Source organism: Oryzias latipes, chromosome 13, assembly GCF_053564925.1.
Source record: "Oryzias latipes strain Hd-rR chromosome 13, Olatipes_Hd-rR_3.1".
Taxonomy (NCBI): domain Eukaryota; kingdom Metazoa; phylum Chordata; class Actinopteri; order Beloniformes; family Adrianichthyidae; genus Oryzias; species Oryzias latipes.
Genome location: NC_136249.1, coordinates 10,574,575 through 10,588,323, shown reverse-complemented (window position 1 = coordinate 10,588,323; position 13,749 = coordinate 10,574,575). Strand labels below are relative to the sequence as shown.

General features: G+C 45.5%; 1 protein-coding gene across 2 annotated transcripts in view; it reads right to left on the bottom strand.

The window, feature by feature from the left end:
• Nucleotides 1–224: 224 nt before the first annotated feature.
• LOC101157554 (clathrin heavy chain 1) overlaps nt 225–13,749 on the bottom strand; it is a 33,146-nt gene continuing 19,621 nt past the window's right edge. Inside the window, exons 14-33 of one of the 2 annotated variants that reach the window (XM_011482875.4) lie at nt 13,490–13,653; nt 13,268–13,393; nt 13,043–13,185; nt 12,720–12,954; nt 12,490–12,612; nt 11,948–12,093; nt 11,652–11,835; nt 11,383–11,575; nt 11,150–11,307; nt 10,865–11,029; nt 10,615–10,722; nt 10,298–10,465; nt 9,964–10,113; nt 9,728–9,859; nt 9,521–9,631; nt 9,268–9,438; nt 7,390–7,611; nt 5,801–5,821; nt 1,847–1,922; nt 225–1,778 (exon numbers count right to left, since the gene is read on the bottom strand). In XM_011482875.4, coding sequence (XP_011481177.1) covers nt 1,648–1,778; nt 1,847–1,922; nt 5,801–5,821; nt 7,390–7,611; nt 9,268–9,438; nt 9,521–9,631; nt 9,728–9,859; nt 9,964–10,113; nt 10,298–10,465; nt 10,615–10,722; nt 10,865–11,029; nt 11,150–11,307; nt 11,383–11,575; nt 11,652–11,835; nt 11,948–12,093; nt 12,490–12,612; nt 12,720–12,954; nt 13,043–13,185; nt 13,268–13,393; nt 13,490–13,653 — 2,927 coding nt within the window. In that variant the 3' untranslated portion in view covers nt 225–1,647. The remainder of the gene's footprint in view (nt 1,779–1,846; nt 1,923–5,800; nt 5,822–7,389; nt 7,612–9,267; nt 9,439–9,520; nt 9,632–9,727; nt 9,860–9,963; nt 10,114–10,297; nt 10,466–10,614; nt 10,723–10,864; nt 11,030–11,149; nt 11,308–11,382; nt 11,576–11,651; nt 11,836–11,947; nt 12,094–12,489; nt 12,613–12,719; nt 12,955–13,042; nt 13,186–13,267; nt 13,394–13,489; nt 13,654–13,749) is intronic. The other variant, XM_004075853.5, reaches the window with a different exon arrangement.

The window sequence follows — 13,749 nt, the reverse complement described above, 5'->3', positions numbered from 1 at the left end:
TAGATTGCTGCCCCCACAACGCAGGAAGAGAATGGATGGATGGCACAGAAATATAAATAAGGTGCTTTTTCTTTTTGGAAACAGCAAAGAGGAACTTTCCAACCCCTGCTGGGTTCTGGTAAGAAACTGGACCAAATGGCTGTTTTGGTGTAAAAGGTTGCAGACAGACCCGTCATTTACAGTGAAGCACGTCGCCGGAGCACACAAACACAAGAGACCGGGGGCTATTTTCCCACTTTTATTTAGGCTAGTATTTCCCTTTCACTGAAGTCATATTCTTTCATGTATCAATGACAGATCCTCTTCATCATTAATATCCATGACAACCAAAAGGAATCGAACTTATGTTTAGGGTTAGGATGACACTTTACACACACAGCTTTAAAGCATGGAAGGAATTGAAGTACATCAAGGTAAATAACAGGCTCTTATTCCAGACCGTTCTCGACAAACACCTGGAGGCAGAGACCTTATTTCTTCATCATAACCATCTAAACACACAACCTACAGGAGTGTTTATGGAGTCTTTAAATGGAGGGATCCACCAGCCTGCCTTCCTCTGTTTCACACAGGACAGGGGCAGGGGGGGGCGGGGGCGTTTCCAGTTTGTCATGTTCCCCTTCGGGGGGGGGGGGAAAACAAAAAAAAACAAAAAGGTTCTGGAGACCGAGGGAAAACACGGCAACACCTGGCATACACGGGCCTCGGTACGAAGAGGATTCAGAGTAAATACACACACATACACACACGCGGCGCAGTTCCAGCCCCCACACCCCGGGTTAGGGGGGGAGGCGGTTAACCGTGGTCCCGTCCTTGCAAGTACACAAACACAGTCCCACACAAAACACTGTACACGGCACAAGAGGTCACCTTATACATGGAGCCATGAAGAAGAGCAAATATCTAGGAGGGTGGAGTGGACAGGCCTCTGCAGGCTGGTGGGGCGGGTTACCTCTTTATCCCCCCCCCCATTTTAAATTTTAGACCTTCAGGTCACACATGCACACACACACACACACCCTCAGTCACACAGTGACATACTTCTGTATGCATTTGAACTCCATAAAGCGACACTCCTGTGCAGAATATACTATCATTACTTAGTGTGACTAGTCGTAGCCATTTCAGTGGCGCTATACGTTTCATATTATTTGTAACCCCTCCCCCCCCTTTAGGAATATACAACTAGACGGACAGATGAGACGATGGAAGCCGATCACACGGTCAGTACGGCAGACGCCAGAGCTCGTCTGTTTCTTCATGAGTGCAAAGTCCAATGCTCCTCCACCTACTTCAAAGGTTCGCTGCTTTAACAAGTCCACTTCTGCACAAACCACTTAAAAAAAACAACAACACAAAGTATAAACGTACACCCGAGAAAAAATGACTACATTAATAATAAATATGGAATGTGAAAACAAACATGGTCCAAACTCTTTCAGACGCAAATAAAAAGTCCTTCATTGAGACGACATCTCTTTCTTGAATAAACAAAAAATAAAATAAAATAAAAATCAAAGTGGTGGAAACCAGAGTGGGCTGTTGCTCGCTTGTGGCCCCTGTTGTGAGTAGAAGACCATGGGAAGCTGGTGAGGTGAACACAAAGAGACGACGGATGAGAGGAAAGGAGCTGGGAGGTGGGGGCGTTCACATGCCGTAGCCGAAGCTGGGCTGTGGCGGCTGGCCGTAGCCCGGGGCAGCTGGGTAGCCGTAGCCGTACGCCTGCTGAGGGGGCACGGCTACGTTGGGCCCCGCGGTGAGCATGAGCTGGGGTGTGCCTGCGGCGGAAGGAGCAACGGTTGGTTATGGCGGCGTTGCACAAACCGACGAGTCTGGGTCTTCTTACCGTAAACGATGGGCTGAGACTCGGTGGCCTGCTCCTCCTGTTTCCTCAGAGACTCGGAGGCTTCAAGCTTGTCCACCTGCGGGGGGAACACCACAAGAACCGACGGGTCAGACGGCCGCCGGACCCGCAAAAACGGGGCTCTCCTAGGGCGAGGCCACAGAAGCCGGGTTTGTTTAAAAAAACAAACAAAAAAACTGACCTCGGGGTTATTTCACTGGCTGACGGATGGGACCATTCCTGACAGGCGGAGACGAATACAGTCCAGATTTATAAATAGGCTGCAGGCCTTGCTATCGGGTTGGAGGCCATCCGTAAGGCAAAGAGGGCTAACTAAAGGTTTAAACGCTACGGGCTACTCTAAATTGCTCGGGAGCAGCGGTCTATGTGACAGATCTCCACTTATGTGGAAAGAAATGAAGAAATGAGGAAGGGGACACAAAGAAAGACAGCTATTGGGGAATAATGGTCCCAACCATCCAGCCACCCGAAACGTCTACCTGGACACGTTGGAAACGTATGTAGAGAACCAACTCCTCTAAAGTCAGAGGGACTGTCGCGTGTTCGCTCCCTCACATGGCATATAATCCAGATATTCTAAAAGGATCGGATTCATTTACCACGGAAAACCCCGGAACGGGATTCTGATCAGCCTGTAACTGTAACACTTGAGGACCCACTCCCACCATCTTTGATCTATTGTAAAAGTGTTTCCAGTGGTATTTTAATTACAATTGTGCCGATTTTAGCCAAAAGATAGAAAAAAATAGGAAAGAGTTTCTGCCAAGCGGTGTAGTTTATCAGAAATTTGGCTCCAAGATGTGGACAGGACCATAGGCATGGAGCAACCCCGCCCCCTCTTCCCCTCCCTGTTGCTCATAGATCTCATAGCAGGGGGGTTGTGGCCTGCCGAGCGCATTTTCTTCATCCCACGAAGCTCTTTTTCAAGCCGTTTGCTCGATTCACAAGAATTGAAATAAATCCTCAGAAATGCAACTTTGAGCTGAATATATTCTGAAAATAAACCTGCATCATGAGAAAGTTGCCACAAAAACGTTAAAAACACAAAAAACTTTTTTTTTTGGAGTGGGTCTTTAAGTGAAGCAGGTTTGCAAAACTACAAATATGTCCACAGCTTCAGTCACGTGAAATACCCACAATGCTTTGTGAGCTGTGGCCGACATAAAGGGGGATTTTCTCCCACAAACGCATGGAAAACTAGAAATAGTTTTAGTAAAACGATGCTGCCAGTTTTAAAGGGGTTTGGGAGGCAACCAACTCATTACTAGTTTGACATTTTTGGTTTTTTATTTGGTACTGGAATATTTGCTAAGCAGTTCAGACGCAGACAATAGCAGGAGGGATTATGTTTAGTTGTGACGGTGTGCAGTGCAGACAAAGAAAAAGTCCTCCTAGAGTGGTTCTGGTTCTGGGTTCAGTTCTCTACATACCTTCTACTCCACTACTACACTGGACTCGATTAAGCAGGCCAAGTCAAGAAAAGTCAGGCCGTTTCATTTCAGCAGAGAAGAGTCGACAGACATGCTGAAGCAGAAGTTGAGTTATTGTCTTCTTGAAGATAGCATGAGAGGAAGAGGAGGAGGAGGACGACGACAGGGACAGAAATGGGGGGGGGGGGGGGTGGTGGTGGGGGGGATGAATTTTGTTTCAGCCAGTTCAAAGTTTCCAGAAGCAGGCACAGCCAACAACATTGCCTTCAAGCCTAAGTGCTGCTGATGCTACTAAGGGAAGAGGAGCATGCTGGTTCCTACGACTCCTTAGAAGATCTTCAACTAGAAGACGACCTTTTGTTTCTTTTTTAAAAAGGTCACGGAGACTAAAAAAGTGCCTTTGGAAATGTCCCAACCTAAGACTGAGGGATAGGAATGTAGACAAAAGCCAGTGAAAGACGCATTTTAGAATGAACTTTGCTGCTTTTAGCAACTAAATATAGTAATGAGAGTCTGAATTACTCAGATTACATCAGAAGGACGAGCGGCAGTCAGAGGCTCTGCTGAGGGGAGAGGCAGCAGCAGACGGATCCATTCGTTTGTCTCAGAAAAGTACGGTGGCCCTGAAGTACAAATCCTCAGTGCAAATATATAAAGATCACAACAACAAACACACTTTAATCAAAACGAAATTTCAGACACCAAAACACAATTGCAAATATGAAACAAAAAAAAAAAAAAGAAATTTATCTCTTGAAATCAAAATGAAATGTTAAAAAAAATGAAGCAAATAAACCAGAAAAGGTGGGTAAACAGGACATCACTGATTGGATGATGACATTTGTTCACCTTTTCAACCCTAGTTAATAGGAATGAAAAATGTTTTTTGTCGTGATGGAGGACATATATATTAAATAATTTAAAACAAACTGCATTTGTGAGTAATCCTTTTTGTTTTTAATGAATCAGGATGAATCAGGAGCAGATGAAAATAATGATGTTTGACAAGACTCTCTCTTTTGACACATTAAGTGAAATGGGCGAGCCACAAGCTCCCTGCTCTGATACATCCACCTGGAGACAAATGGATCCATGAACGTCTTCATTTTCCTCGTCTGAGCTGGAATCTGGATCAGAACTCTACGGCTGGACCTCCAATATTGCTCATCGTTTCTGCTACACCGCTAATGTTAGGTTGGAAGTTGTGGGGGGCAGGAGGTAGTGTAACAAAGGGATGATGGGATATCAGCGGAGGCTTACTTCCCCATCCACAGTCCCGCCCACAACTCATTGGTGGAACTTCTATTGAATTCCTGCCGCTCTGCAGAAACCATGTCCTAGAAAGCGACACAGGCTTTTAGACTTGGCTTAAATCTGCATAATCAGAACTCAAAGACCACTGGGCACGCCCCACTGGGCACGCCCCACTGGGCACGCCCCACTGGGAACGCCCCACTGGGAACGCCCCACTGGGAACGCCCCACTGGGAACGCCCCACTGGGAACGCCCCACTGTCAATCAAAAGGTGATTGGAGTGGGTCTTTAAGCTTCTGGCTAAAGTTTGAGGATTGCTCCATCAACTCTTTACCACAGTTCAGGTAAAACATTGTTCTGCTTTCTCTCTTCTACAAAACTCAAACATCATCATCCAATCAGGGACATCCCATAATACCCCCTTTTTTAGGTTTCTCCTTTGGTTTCATTTTGATTTGTTTTCTGAAACGTTTCCTTTTTAATTTTTTTGTTTAATTTTTTTTAAATTGCGTTTTGATTTCTAAAATGTCAGGTTTTATTTTTTTTATTAATGTTTTTGCTTTATTACTTTGGGTTGTGATCTTTAAAGCTTTTTGCATTGTTGACGTTATTCAGACGTCAGGGACACCGTAGGCGCCTAAAAGTGTGTGAGAAACAACAGCAGGTTGTGGACTAACTCTTCCCTCTAGACTTCAGAGCGCTGGCAGACCTTTGGGCACAAAGACCCCTCCAGAAATAATCTGGAGTCCCTTCATCCTTTTAAGAAACGATATTTCAAAGAGCCACAGGTTCTCCTGGTGCCATTGACAGCAGCAGGCGGATGATTTCACCACATTCTTTTTTAGTTTGCCATTTGTTTTTGGCAAATCCCATCAAAAATGTCCATGCAGGGGTTATTCACTAAATACACTGCAATTAAAAGACTAACAGTATAAAACAACGTTTAGGTTAACAGTTAGCAAACTGTCTTAGGAAACAAATGTCAGAACAAACTCCCCAAAACTTCCCTCACCTTGTTCCAGCTCAGATTCTATCCAAAATGCATTTGTTGTTTCCTGCCTAAAAGTTAAACTAATCCAGCGACAGCAGTGAACAGAGCGGACGGATGGGTGTGAGGGCTCAGGTAAAGGCGAGGAGTTCACAGATGGAAAGGGGGGAGGCATGCACTTTCTGCTATTTTTACTCCTGCAAACTACACACTACAGGGGAGAGGGGTCCAAAAGGATGATTAGAAAATGGATTGGACTTTCACCTTTTCCTTTATCGAATCAACCTGGAAAGGAAATTCAGAGAGGCAACTTAAGGAGGAAAAAAAAAACCAAACAAGAGTCTCCTAAAGCAGAAAGCGACAGAAGAAAAAGAATAAAATAGCAAACCCATGACTTGGAGAAACACAAAACCTCTCAGTGAGATGAAGGTAAAAAACCAAAACAAAAAAACAACAACAAAAAACGCCACTTTTGATACAAATGCAGACTTCAGATTCATTGAGTTACAGGAAAAAATGTTAATTTATATACAGTTCAGACCAAAGGTTTGGACTCACCTTCTCATTCAAAGAGTTTTCTTTATTTTCATGACAATGAAAATTGTAGAGTCACAATGAAGGCAACAAAACTGTGAATTAACACATGTGGAATTATAAACATCACAAAAAAGTGTGAAACAACTGAAAATATGTCATATTGTAGGTTCTTCATAGTAGCCACCTTTTGATTTAATTACTGCTTTGCACAGTTTTGGCAAAGCACTCCTTGCACATTCTCTTGATGCAGCAGCTCAGATTAGAGAGCAGGTCAATGGCACACAGAGTTCTAGCAGCAGACACGTCTCTACAACAACTGTTACAAGGAGACTGTGAATCAGCCAGATGACCTGGCCTCCACAGTCACCGGACCTGAACCAAATCCAGATGGTTTGGGGTGAGCTGGACCACAGAGTGAAAGCAAAAGGGCCATAAGTGCTTAGCATCTCTGGGAACTCCTTCAAGACTGTTGGAAGACCATTTCAGGTGACCAGAATGTGCAAAGCAGTAATCAAAGCAAAAGGTGGCTACTATGAAGAACCTAAAAGAAAAACTAGAAAGAACATAGACATATTTTCAGTTGTTTCACACTTTTTTGTTCTGTATGTAATTCCACATGTTTTCATTCACAGTTTTAATGCCTTCAGTGTGACTCTACAATTTTCCTAGTCATGAAAATTAAGAAAACTCTTTGAATGAGAAGGTGTGTCCAAACTTTTGGTCTATAGTGTGTATATAATTATATGTGGAAGTGAAATGTTCTGCACTGTTTGTGTGTTCTCTTTTCTTTTTAATATATATACACACACACATACATATGTACATATATATATATATATATAAAATTATGAATTATTTTTTTCTTTTTTAGTGAATAAAGTTTGCTGGAAGAACTTAAAGACTTTGAGAAAATGCATGGGCTGTTACTCGGTGACAGGAGGAGCGACATTAATCTCCTCTGTGACTCATTTGTATGGAAAAGCAGCTGGAATGAGGGGAAAGCCAAAGTCATGACGTGACAGACTTGAGCGTGGAGGGAGGAGCACGAACGCAGGAAGGGACTGGTGGAGCTGGAGGAATTTGAGACAACTGTCGGAGAAACTTGAAGGGGCAGCAGAAGCTCTATTTTCCACCTAAAATGCACTAAAGTCCTGCAAATGTATCAAGATATCTGCAATTTCTGTCTGTTTGCCAAACTAACATTACAGGTGTGAAAAGCCGTCCTCTAAAGCTGACTATTTGGTGGAGATTATATTTAAAATAGGAGTCTAGATGGCATCACTTCTCTTCTGCTTGGCTCAGACCAGTTGACCCACCTTGGATAGGTATTCCCTCATGACCTGGATGAAGTATGGCATGGAGAAATCCATGATGTTGTGTCGCCAGGCGGTTTCCAGCACCACGTCTGGCCGCAGCAGGTCGTAGCAGGTGAACAGGCAGGCGGCAAAGCACTCCTTCTTGTCTTCCAGCAGGAACCAAGCCAGGAGCTCCTCCGCAAGCTCAATGTCTTTGGACTCAGACGCGTACTGCATGGCATCCTGGGAGAGGAGCACAAACACAGGTGAGTTCAAGAAGAACTGAGCTTGTTTGCTTTTCAGTTCTCAAAGACCCATTCCGAAAATTGTATTTGAGTATTTCTTTATTCGTTTTGAATCGGAAACAGGCAAACTTTTTTTTTTTTTTTTTTTTTAAGAAGAGCTCATTTGTTGCGTAGAAAATACACCGGGCGGGCCACAAGCTGCCCTGCTCCGACACAGGAAGATGGTTCTGGTCCCGCCTACAACTCAGAGGCAAACTTCTAATGAATTACTGGTGCTCTGCAGAAACATGTGCAGTGTCCAAACTGGAGGGCTGCATTCTTCCTGGGCTGCATTTGTGGGCTGCTTACGTCACAGCGCCGCGAAAAGTGCAGTCCAGGAACATTCCAGGTACATTCCAAAGGCATTCCCTCAAATGCGGCCGAGGAATACGGCCTTCTTTTTCCCCATTTCAAGGATTGGTCTTTGGTATCCTTCTATGCTGTCCATATCCCAAGATGCATTGCGGCCAAACTCTGAAATTTTCTGACTGTTGAGCTGGCCCCGGAGTTGGAAATAATGACACCTTTTTATAATTACATCTCCAAGATTTAAAGTTGGATGAAATAAGCCTGGAAAACGTTGAGCTCCATGCCCGGTTCACTACTTCCCTCTGTTTGGGACTCACGGTTAGAGCTGTGACGGTGTCGGATTTTTCATCACCGCGGTGATGAACCACCAGGGGGCGCGGTGTCGCGGTTAACCGCAGCCCCCCCCCTTTGTTTATACAGACACGTAACGTTACGCTGCAAAAAATAGTTCCCAAACAAAACATGTAGTGATATTCATGGAAATCTAACAGTGCGCGTTCATGTTTGGAGTGAAGGTGAACCCTAATAACCCCCCCCCCCCCTCCCTACACACACAAAATCCTCCGGCGGGCGGCTGTGTCGCGCGCCCTTAAGAACGCACGCAGCTTGAAACGGAAATGAATACAATGTAAATTAACAATTAGAACGCAGTAAATTTGTCATAAATTTCTCGCGAGACGAAAACTTCTGTTGTAGAATGAGTTTGTGTGCTTCTGAAAGCGAGCTCCAGTGTGTAAAGGGAGCGCGTGGCACGTGCAGCGCCTATGAGAGAGAGCGGTGGGAGAGAAGGAGAAAACAGTCTGAAAGAAAGAAGGAAAGTCTGAGCACAGGACTAACAGAAAAAGTCAATTATCAGGAAAGATGAATGTGTTCAATGTGTTTATTATAGCTCCATTCACGCGCCATATGCAAAACTTAAAAAAACAAAACGTGCGGTGATGCGGTGATGCGGTTATCGTCACAGCCCTACTCACGGTTGCTAGGCGACGGGACATTCGCCGATGTTACGGCTGCAATTATCTAAGGGCTAGACTGGTCCAAATCCACAGCCGTTCTCATCTGGCCTACCTGCTCGACGAACGACCCAGCCAACGCCGCCCGGGAAGGCCGCAGCCATCGAAGGACGCAGGCCTCCATCTTGGACACAAACTATGTCCTCAAAAGCAACTGTTTTTTGATGTTTTATTTTTTTACTCTAGCTAAAAATGGCACAATGATAATTAAAAAAAATAAAAATAAAATAAATAATAAAATAAAAAAAAACACTGTGAAAGCTTTTAAAAATCGATGAAGGTGGGTTTCTAACCTTGTAGAGTTTGTCCTTCTTGCAGAGCTCAACACTCTGCTTCCAGCGGTTGTTGCCCTTAAACAGATAAGCTGCGATCCTCCTGAATTCAATCAGCTCGTGCTTCTCTAGACTCTGAGCCAGGGAGATGTTGTCGAAGTTATCATAGGCGTCGATGGATGTACGCAGAGCCTGCAATCAAGACCAACAATGAAGTGATAATGTGGTGTCAAAAAGAAATCAGGATGAAAAGATTAAAGTCTTGTCTCCATACCACATAGTCTTCCTCGTTGATGAAGAGGTTGTTGAGTGCTTCGTTCACTGCCTTGTTGTTGTGATTCTGAACGGACCTAAGGTATGGTTTAACCAGAGGCAGCTGTTTCACCTAAACGTAGGAACACCGAAAGAAAACGTCCCTCTTCATCATCATCATCATCATCATCATCTCATGCTCGTATGTTGTCAGGAGTGGAGGTGGAACCTTGCTGAAGAAGTTAACAGCCCGCGTGTGGTCCAGTCGAGGAGAGAGGACGATGAGCAGGTCATTCAGCAGCAAGGGTTTGAATTCCAGATAAAACTGGATGGCCTTGTAGTAGAGCTCCACATTCGCCACCTGCATCGACGGAGACCAGCTGTTAGGCAGAGTTTTACCTCATTTTCGTTTTCAAGTCGTCATTTTGAAGGTTTTCTCAGCTGGCGGTCACATAAAGCGGTTACCTTGGTGACGATGTCTTTGAACTGGCCCTCCTTCCAGCCGTTAGCCGGATGGTTCATCATGGTGATAATGGCGTTGTCGTATTCCTCATACTTGTCATAGAGGAAGACGAGCTCCCCCCACAGGTGGGCATGCTCAGCTGCCCTGAGTACCTAAAAACAAATGCTCTTATTTAAGTTTTCTTTTAAACAAACAAAAGAAGTGTTTCTTTTCATTTTAAGATCAATCTAGATGCATCCATGGACAGAAAAGGTCATTTGGACAAAGAACAAAAAAAAATAGCTTAAAAAAGACACACCAAGATGGTCGACCACATGACTTTCTTTCCACACCTACCTTTGGAATGTTAACGCGGGACCAGAAGAGCTCCAGGTGTTCCCTCATCTTCTGGGGTTTGAATTTGGAGTAGAGGATGGCCAGCTCGGTGAACATGCCCATGTGGGCGCGTTCCAGCCCCAGAGCAGCCTCCAGCATGGTGATCAGCTCCTCAAAGTAGCCGCGGTCCTGCAGGACACAGACAGCCAATGATAAGGCCTCACATGAACGTATAAATAAAATAAAATAAAAAAAAGGGATCATGGGAGTCCTTCAGTTTCTATCCTGAGAGTTTCTATCGATATTCTGAGTCTGCAGTTCACCAAGCCTTCACATACCTGGTAATAGTTGATCAGCTCCTCTAGTTCATCAGCATGGACAACAATATGCAGGCCACACATCTGAGCAAGGCGGAACTCTTTCCCATCCACACAAGCGAAGCACACCTGGAAAGTTCAAATGATGTCATTTCCTGTGTGCGAGTACACCGTACAAATGTAATATTTAGAATGATTAGAGAAGTAAACCCCTTTTGCTCAAGAAACTCCATTTTCTTTGTAAGTAGAGGGGTGCAGTGTGGTTCCTCACCTCCTTCCAGGTGCGGGTGCTGTTGGCCTTGCGAGCTCCATCCACTGCTGCCTGATATTCTCCGAGGTGCACCAGCGTGGAAGCCAGACGCCCGAAGTTGGACACATTGTTGTATAGCAGTTTGGCAGCCTCATACATTTTGTCGTCATAGCAACGGTCACCCACCTGCAGGAAGCAGGGCAGAGGGCAAAAAAAACAAAAAAATCGTCAGTTTAAAGCTGCTTCCTGGTTAAGAGACAGCATCATTGTAGAGCCCACTGTAAATGTCAACGTGCTGGAACCCACTTGCTGGATGTGGGCGTTATTTGGACCATTGATGAACTCTTCCAGCTCAGCCAGCCGGTTTGTCTTGGCCAGGGCAAAGATCAGCTCAGTCTCGACGTAGGACTCTCTGGCTTTCTTGCGAGCCATCTGCAAAAACTTCACAAGGTCCTCCCAGTTTCCTGCAACAACATCTCCCGTCAGTTTTACCTGCACAGCTGACCGGCAATCAAAGACCGAAGTTACGCCCAACTTACCACTTTGTGCTGCGGCCTGTCCCACCTCCATGTAGGCAGAAGGGTCGTCCGCCTTGATGTAAGAGTCGATGGCTTCTTTTACCAAGCCCTTCTGAAGCTGAGCCTTTGCCAGTTGACTCCACACTGGAGGCTCATTGCAGCGCTCAGCAAACTCGTAGGCTCTGTCCAAGTTCCCGATATGTTCAATGAGAACCTGGGGAGGGCAACAAACTTTAAATTCGTCCCTTTTAGCACGTTTTAAGAAGAGCCGAGAATAGGCGCAGACTCACCTGCACAGCAGAGGTGTTGACATCAAACTTCCGGAAAATAGCAAAGGCCTCTTCGAACAGCTCATTGCTAATGGCGATGTTTGCGATGTCCGGCGCGTCATAGTTGTCGAGGCGATTGATGTACTCCATGACACGGGTCCGATCCGCCTTGATGGCCGTCAGAATGAGCAGATTCTGCAGGTTTCTGAAACAACCGCAACACGTGGGCGTCTGTTAGGTGCAACAGGCCAGAGATGAACACGCTCCGAGTGATTGATCACCACAGGCGTGAAGAAGCAGCCGTGGACCTGACAGACCTGTGCTCACTGAAGACAGAGTTGTCCAGCACAATCTTCTCCAGAAGCTCAATCAGCTCGTTGGGGAGGTCAGCGGTCATGAAGGCCTTGACAGTGACGGACACTTCCTCTGGATCCTGGGTCTCTGATAGAGCGGTCTGCACCACCTGAGGAGTGAAGAACAGGTCAAACGGTTTGCTTCAACTCAAAAAACGAGGGGAAGTCATGACACTGCAGACTTAAAATAATTCAACCTCGATTAGAGTTTCTGCATTAACCCTAAACCCTACTACATTGGAGCTTTAGCTCCAGTCTTGACATCATTTTGACTACCATAACTCAACTGTTTACGCAATTAACGTAAATTTAGTGGAGGAAAGCAGATTTTCACGTCGGCTAATAAGAAAATCAACTTTTCTCCACGTCAGAATCAGCGGATTGATGGTGACCGCGTGTGAACAGTCAAAGAGCGTGTTATTTAGGTGTTGCTGGCGACATCTCCGGTGTTAAAGGGTTCAAATGAGCCAAAGATTTAAAAAAAACAGCATCTGGGGGAACCTGACCTGATCAATGAGCGGTCTCCTGTAGTTGTTGGTCTCCAGCAGCACGCTGGCCCACAGCTCAGGGTTCTTACGGCGCACCAGGTAGCGGGACAGACTCTTGAACAGCGAGTTCTCATTGCAAACCTAAAAGAAACAAAACAAAAAAGCAGTTTTCATACGAGGCGATCTCAAACCATTGAAATAAGTAGAAATCCTCAGAGAATTCTGGATAGATTTCAGGTTGAACTCACATGAATGAGTTCTTGGTCGCACTGTCCTCGTTCGTAGGCCACGCAGGCCAGGTGAGGGTCTCTCTTCTCACAGTACTTGCCCACCACACGGCTGTCATAGTAGGGGTTCTCCCTTAAGAAGCGCTCAGGGTTGTTGTTGCTGTCGATGTAGATCTTTGCCAAAGCGTTGTGGGTTGCTGGTTCTTCGCATCCCTCGTGGATGCGAGCCTCCAGCCAGGGCAGCAACAGCTTCAATCTGAGGAGCGCAGCAAAAAAAAACAAAAAAATGTTAAAGTAAGTTACAAACCGACCATCTGATGGACCTGCAGAAGTTCAGCACTAACCGGTTTCTTTTCTCCACCTCGGCAACTAGTTCATCTGTGGAGAACTGACCTCTCACCACCATGATAAGATTCTTAATCACGTCCTCAGCGCAGTCCACGTCCAGCAAGCCTCCAATCACTACAGGCAGACGGCTGGGGTTCACCTGGACAAAGCCGTGACGTTCAAAAGCAGCAGAAGACTCAGGAGCGCGTTGTAACCTGAAAGTGTGACGCGTGTGACGGTACCTTCTGCACATAGATCTCAATGTATTTCTGCAGGCTGTTGCGATAAAGGTACAGAACCAGATCGTGAACAAAATCAAAGCGGTCACAGACGATGATCAAGGGCAGCTGGTCAGTTAGCTTGGCCTCCTGTTGGGGGGGAAAAATTTAAGTCATTTGGATCCATAACCCCCCCCCCCCCCCCCAAATTATTATTTTTTTAAAAAGCTCCAGGCTGGCGCATACCTTGAGGAAATTCTTGACCCGGTCGGGGTCATAGCAGTTGCTTTCTCTGCAGATTCTCTCCACTTCTTTGATCTGACCCGTTTTGCAGGCAGCCTGGATGTATTTGAAGTGGACCTCTGGATCCTGGCTGAAGTTGACAATGGAGCCCAAGAAGTAGAACAAACCTGCAGCAGAACCAGGCCAACTCCTTACAAGAATTACATGCATTTCCAGTATTTTAAGACCGATTTAGATAAAAACAGCTTTTTAGAAGACCACAA